The sequence below is a fragment of the Sander lucioperca genome, chromosome 4 (assembly GCF_008315115.2).
Source record: "Sander lucioperca isolate FBNREF2018 chromosome 4, SLUC_FBN_1.2, whole genome shotgun sequence".
Classification (NCBI taxonomy): Eukaryota; Metazoa; Chordata; class Actinopteri; order Perciformes; family Percidae; genus Sander; species Sander lucioperca.
In genome coordinates this window covers 35,148,112-35,155,611 of record NC_050176.1, presented here as the reverse complement: position 1 = coordinate 35,155,611, position 7,500 = coordinate 35,148,112, and the positions used below count along the sequence as shown (strand labels likewise).

General features: G+C 40.1%; 1 protein-coding gene across 3 annotated transcripts in view; it reads right to left on the bottom strand.

Annotated features, from left to right (window-relative positions):
• Positions 1–7,500, bottom strand: part of tll1 (tolloid-like 1) — a 52,275-nt gene that overhangs the window by 24,759 nt on the left and 20,016 nt on the right. For all 3 annotated transcript variants that reach the window (XM_036000119.1, XM_031276985.2, XM_031276983.2), the window contains 7 exons: positions 5,200–5,322; positions 4,923–5,003; positions 3,517–3,690; positions 3,299–3,416; positions 1,304–1,482; positions 731–836; positions 132–256 (listed from right to left, as the gene is read on the bottom strand). In XM_036000119.1, the coding sequence (XP_035856012.1) occupies positions 132–256; positions 731–836; positions 1,304–1,482; positions 3,299–3,416; positions 3,517–3,690; positions 4,923–5,003; positions 5,200–5,322 (906 nt within the window). The remainder of the gene's footprint in view (positions 1–131; positions 257–730; positions 837–1,303; positions 1,483–3,298; positions 3,417–3,516; positions 3,691–4,922; positions 5,004–5,199; positions 5,323–7,500) is intronic.

Here is a 7,500-nt window from a genome sequence, read left to right as displayed (position 1 = left end):
AGATACGAGCAGATAAACAGAGGTCATCTTTTGTTTGCTGGCTAGAACACACACTCACACTCACACACACACACACACACACACACACACACACACGCTGTGGTCTTATTAAATAGTAAATATATCAGTACCTGGACATCTATACAGCTTCCTTGCCTGTGCAATGTCTCCTTTACTGAGCCTGGTCCGCTGGCCGATAGCAGGCCGGACCCCGTTTTCATCTCTGGATGGAAGGATGGTGTCAAGGAACATCCCTCTTCAGGAAGAAAAAAGAGAGATTAACCCCACATCATGCTCAATCAAATAAAAGATTTAGCTACTGGCTAATGTTAGCTTGCTTGCTTGCTAACCGTTCAGCTACCACCACAAACAGAATCTAAGTAATTATGTGGCGAAAATTGCAGCTATTTCATTAGAATGACATTAATAAAACTTACTAAACGTAACATGAATAAAACTTTAATAGATTAATTTGTCCGTGAACAGATACATTTTAATAGGCAATGGAGGTTAACAATAAAGCCATGGTTTTCCTAGCAGCAGAAAACATACGTTTATCAACATCAATATAGAGAAACATTTTTTTTTTTTTAAACCATCAAGGTCACTGTTTCACAAAATTAGAGAGCAGATATAAACTTGAGAAAAATCTGTTTTGGCAGATCGTGTTTGTGATCTGTTTTGTAAATTCAACACAAGTCAAGAGAGATGAGAATGTGCCGCTGGTTACCGTGAGAAGGTGTTCCTGGCGTAGTGCATGATGCTATCAAAATCATATGGCTCCCCGAGAGAGTTGACCTCCCCTGGTTCCATCTTGAGGAAGTTATACTCCTGGCCTGGGAACCACACGTACAAATAAACAAGGACAGAGTGTTACCATGAACGCAAAACAAATACATTCTTTACACTGAACACACAAAGCATAACTTAAATGATTAAGTCTGCATGGATATGGGCTTTTATTAAAACACTTGAAGTCCATAGAGTAGTAGTGGAGAGCTCGGATATGTTTCTAAATAAAAACTTTAGGTCAGGTCGGATCCACTGCTGTGTCATTTGGTTTAACACCTGTCAGATTGCGTTGTGGTGCAGAGGAGTGTGTAGGAGGAAAAGAGACTGGGGGTCGAGGTGACTTCACAGTCATTAAAAGCCTCATTCACACTCACACAGGGCCGGACACAAGTGTGAATTTCAAAACGTACACACACACGTTGTGCATAAACGTCCTCACTTATCTTCAGCTGGAAACAACTCTGAATGATTCTAACAGAGACCCAGGTGCATCGTGGATACTGAGTCTCACCTGGTTGGATGTTATCTCGGATGATGGTCACGTGATCGTCGCGGTCAGGCCGCGTGTGCTCGTGCCAGAAGCCAATAACGTGGCCCAGTTCGTGCACCACAATGCCAAACTTGTCACAGTTCTTGCCTATGGAGATAGCCTGGGGCCCGTTGCCACGACGACCCACATAGGAACAACACCTAATAAGGATTAGTAGGAAGTTGATAGCAGGGAGATAGGCGGATGATATTTACTACACATTTGGCAGTGGAAAAAAGCATCAACAGTGCTGTATGAACACACACACACACACACACACACACACACACACACACACACACACACTGTATTACATTGACCAGAGGGAAAGCGTCAGTATTTATTAACATATAACGCTCTGATAACGCTACAGTTTCATAACACAATGGGAATAAGCTGTGAGAATCCACACATCGCTGCTCACAGAACACACAGACTCATTCTTTTTTTTTCTGGTTAGCCGAGACGTCCGTGCCAGGCTAATAAATCTGATTAAAGTTATCCAGCGAGCTGATTGCAGGGTAAGGATCAGGAGTCACTGGAGTAGATAAAGTCTTTTCTTCCGGCATTTGCAGCTCTAGTATGGCTAGTAGCGCTTCCAACAGATGCCACAAATGTACTATCGTACTATTATAAAACATGACTCATTTTTCAGCATTTCTCTTTGTCTCTGTGTGTCTCTGTCAAACATCCAAGATGCAGGGTATTTATGCATCAGATTAAAGTGTCTAATCTCTGATGCAGCCAGCGAAACACAGAGCACGAGAAAACTGGCATCATCAGTTAACACACAGATCCTTCACTCATCTCAATGGCATTTACATTTTAAAAAAATCTAAATTATTTTAAAATTAACTATTTTAGTACTACTTGTGTAACTATAATTTAATTAAAACAGAGAAGTACGCGCACTCAAATTTGCAGTGCTGGACCAAATAGGAAATATTAAGGAAAACATCCGCAGTTTCTTTTTCTGACAAAACATTATAAGTCACTGAAACATAATGTTGATTGTTCAAGATCTTCATCGGGCATCAAATATTATTTAGAGAGCAAAGAAACAGCGCGCAGACTATTGCAGACTATTATTTGCCTTACTATTATTGTTCAGTCCAGTAAAGTCCTACCTATTAAATTTTAGCTCTGGGTATTGTACTAGTGGCGATACAATACAATATTTGAGTATATATATATATATATATATATATATATATATATATATATATATATATATATATATATATTGATACCAAAATACCAAAACAGCACAGAGGTTTGACACCAGTGATGTTACTTATAGTCATTAGTAATTAGTCTGAATGCTGCTAAATGCAAAAAGACATTTGCTTAAAATTATGCAACCAGAACACATGACATGGCATGTTATGTCTTCAAATTGGTTCTTTTGTAAAACTAACAGTCAAGAACTCAAAGGTTTTTAATTCACTGTAATAGAAAAAGCAGCACATCCCTTTTATTTAATAAGATGGAACCAGCGGATGTTTGTTTTTGCTTGATAAATTACTTTAATTAGTCAATTATCACAATTGCTGTTGGTTAATTTTCTGCTGATCAACTCATCAACATATCATTTCAATATTCTACATGTCTTACTCTTTCAACCATCTGCACAAGAGACAAACCCACATGTCCTGATTTCAGTTTTACAAGTGAAGTGCCACCACTGTACAAACACACTATGACCCCACCGTGCTGCCACTCGACAGAACAATGCACTTCTGCAGCGTATGAACAAAAGAACTGCACAAACATACAAAAAACTTTGAGTAAGCAGCGTGATTGGTGGGATGGGGAAACAGCAGCAGGACAGGAAGGAAAGTGGAGCCATTGTTGAGTGACCGTATCGTCTCTCGCTGTGACAAGGTCACTACTGAACTCTAGGTACACACACACACACACACACACACACACACACACACACACTCACACTTACACAAAGAGATCCACCAAACTCACCCGCAGGGTCTGTAGGTGAACACAATGTAGCTTTCCTCATCTGTCTTCTCAATGAAAGTTACACACGTCTGTTTCTCCCAGTGACGCATGGCCTGCTTAAACATGGCCCTCTGACTACCTGAAACACACACATTTCACATCCTACTTTTACACAATCACACGTCACTGTGTATTTTACTGTTGAGCTGTACGGGCAGCAGTCCAGTAGAGTTGCTTACCAGTGAAGTTTCCTCCTATGACATAGGGAATGACTCCTCCAGGCCATATCCTCTCAGCTCGGGATGTAGCTGCTCGAGGAATACGGCTCTTCACGACGTTCCCAGTCTTCCCACCTTTCCCAGTTTGGCACTTGGGATTGGCAGCTCCCTTGCTGGAGTTCTTGGGGGGATAGTCTAACCGAGCGAGGAGAGAGAAACAACAGTCAAATCTAAGTTGTTACTATGTGTGTTCAAACTGAATAAATTACTGGTCTATTATTATGAATCTCAGTAAATCATAAATGTGCTCTGAGATTATTGGATCACTCATTATACATGACCTTTCAGAATTTATTCTCAGATCAGAGGGTAATAAAACTCAAGACAGATATAGCTCTAGCTGTGCAATATACTGTTCTTAATTTTAAGAAGTTTATAATATTTACTGAATGAGTTGAGCTGGCTGAAAAAAGGTACCTCAAACATTCTGTAGTTCTGGATTTGACTGAGCTTCAGTAGAGTACAACTTAACCTACTTGCAAAGAGCATTATGAAGGAAAGCAGTCTTGAACTGTCAAAGGTCTAGCAACACTTTGAGTATTGAACACAGCTTAATTATGAAACTTTATCAGGGTCTGATTGTGTTCGGAGGGGCCTGACTTTGTCAATACTCAAAAATCACAGTGAAAATGGACATTCTCCATTCAATGAAGCCTACAAGGACCAGTGGTTTGTATGATTTAAGCTGCATTTACATTATAGTGGAAAAACAAACAAGCCACTTTGCTTTGTGCAGGATTCTTGAGGGGGAAGGTCTGGGAGGGTTTAACTCTGGAAAAAATGGGGATTATATGATGATGTTATTATGAGCCAAAATGACTTCTTGCAAAGACCTACTGGCTATAATGGGAATATTGTTACAATACCTGTAGTTAGATCACTAAAGTGGCTCAAACTGCTTTTGCAATAAACGTATTAGCTAAATTTAAAGGCTGATATTTCATCCACCAAATGTTTTTTTTTTGTTTGGTCTCCAATTATTATTATTATTATTTTATTGTATTGGTACATTCAAAAATATGTATCTGTCCTCCATCTTTAATTGCAGCCGAAATGCAGAAGAAGAAACAACTTTCTGTGCGATACTGATCCAAGCAAAGCACTTTACTCATTTCACTGACTTGAAAATCAACATGCACTTCAAACTTGCTTGAGATTGTCATCTATCACAGTGAACACTTCATCTGCTTTTTTTGTCAACTTTTGCATCGTTACAGTAGGCAAGCGGCAACCAAAAATTCTTCTTGGTGGTGCACTCAAAGTTGCTCAGACAATTGGGTTTTAGAAGTCTAATCAAAGCTTCAAATCTCTGCAGAAAAGTTGGTTTACATACTGTATGGAAATAAACGAAGATGTAGGGTTCTTACCGAAGCCAAACCTGCGTATTCTCTCCAGCAGTAGATATAAAGATCCTCTCTTATTAGAAATGTCATGTTCCTCCAGGCCACCTGACACACACAAGAGCCAAGAATCAAAACCCGAACAATGCACAATAAATGCTGATATCCTCAGGTGGCCCCTGTCTACCTCCTTCCTATTGAAACTGCTTTACTCTGCAGCTGAAGGTTAATGAAAGAGAGAGAGTTTCAGAGGAAACATGAGAGAGAGAGCATTACATAATGATTACTCAGTGAGTCCACTTACCAGATGTGTGTCCCTGCCGGGAGGGTGTGTGCATGTGTGTGTGCTGTGTGAGGTCTATCGTCCGGTCAATCTGGAACATTCGCAGGTCCTCCTCGTCTAAAGCGATGTCGCCCCAGAATGCAGCTGGAAGTTAAGAGAAAATCATGTTATAATCATCAGCAGAATCACAAACATCAGTATCCCTGGAAAGTAGGGCTGAAAGATTAATCGTTTTCAAATCGAAATCGCGATTTGAAATAATGCGATCAGCTAATCGTGAAGACCACAATTAATCGAATGTGAAATATTAAGTTGAATGTTTGGTTAACATTTGATTTAACATTTTTATTCCACTTTTCATTATTATATTTACTGTTTTTTCATAAGATAAATGCTGGAATAAAACAGATCCATTACAGAAATGTCCTTTTTTTTCAGTCGATCTTTCATTTAATTTGTATTACTTTATTTAACATGATCGCAGAAGGTGCAATACGTAGCTAAAAAACAAAAATCTAATTGTAATCGCAATATCTGGCAGGAAAATCGCAATTAGATTTTTTCCCCCAAATTGTTCAGCCCCACTGGAAAGGACAAGTTTGTTATTGTTGAAAGCTAAATTTAATATTTGTCTTCATAAGAAGTGTTGGCTGGTTTGTTTACGGTTAGTGAGTTAGATGCCCATGTAGGTGTGTGGTGTTTGTCCAGAGTGAGCCATCCCCAGTCAAGTTCAACACTTGTGTTTTCTCTCATACATACTGTTTGCAGGTCTTGTGCTGCAACATAAGAGAGACTTGCCACTGAAAATGTTTTGTTTTGTTCTTTGTGTGTGGTTTGATCATTTTGAATAAAATCCTTAGAAAAAATGAACGAGGAATTAGAGGTTGACAAAGAGTAAGTGACTGATCTGATAAATCTGAGTGTGTAAAGTCAAAGAGCAGCACTTGCTCCTCCCTCATTACCATGGCTAAGGTGCACTTGAGCACGGCCTTTAAGTCACACGTGCCCCAGTTGAGCTACTCAGTGGCCAACAAATCAGACTGCGATGGTACTATAGCAGCTTCCAGGTATGAATAGGAGTGTAACTGTTTTGAGTGTGGACAGGGCATTCTTGAAAAAGAAAGTAGAGCTCATCCAAAAACATGGTTTCAGTCAGAAATGGAAACAATAACAAAAACTCTGCAAAGGATTAAAAATAATGTGTAGTCTTTGCAAACAAGTAGTGTACATTGACCACTCTTCTTCAAAATGTGGAATTAAAATCACTTGAGCAGAAAAAAATGGAGTTCTTAAGGGTCTTTTTCAGAATGATGTCCCGTTTTTTTCAAGGATGTTTAGGCTTTATTTGCACTTTAAGTTTAGTTCAAGTCCAAACTATTTGACCGATCAGACCTGCAGTGCAGAGCTCTAAGAGCCTTTGATTAGGTAAATACAATGATCACCACTACCACAGGCAGGGGCTTACTGTAGCTGTCACACAAGTACAATCCTAGTAGAACTCACGTAGCAGAAAGTAGCTCAGGTGTTTTCTTTATCTGTAGAGGGAAGTCATCACAATGAATTGAATCCTCTGTCACCATAGTTTCACTCACTCCAATTACACACCCAATACTACACTCAAATACCTATAAACTTTTGTTTGACATGTACAGTATATATATATATATATAAATAAACTGTTTGGTATCAGCTGCCCAGAGAGCTTAATGCAGCTTCGTCTCCCTCCCTTTCTATTCTATCACACACAAACAGTCACCAGGTCCTAGTCTATATCCACAAAGTTCCACTTCCGGGATTGCTACGTTGCCACCGAAAATTTCGCCAGATGTCACTCTTTTCGGCCGGATGTCCGTCACTTTCCGCTTTCTTTGTGTTAGAATTTTAAACTCCGGTCGATTTATGAGGACTATGGTCCTCTGCAAGGTAAATCCAGACAGCTAGCTAGACTATTTGTCCAATCTGGGTTTTTTGTTGCACGACAAAAACAACTTTTGAACGTACACGTTTCACCAAAACAAGTTCATTCCTGAGGCTATTTTGCAGCGGCACAGTGGCTCTGTCCAGCGCCCATGTCGATTGTGATTGGTTTACAGAAATGGCAATAAACCAGAGCACGTTTTTCTCCCATCCCGGAATGCTGTGTGGACTAGCCAGACCCTCCTCCGCAGCGCTGTGGAGGAAGGTCTGGCAAAGCGGGACTACCAGGTCCCGGTGGTCTTACAGTGGTCTGGTATCAGGCCATGTGTGACACTCCCACCACTGTCCCCTCCACTACTCTCTCCCTCCCTGCCTACTCGGACCACTCCAGTCTCTCCTCCCCAT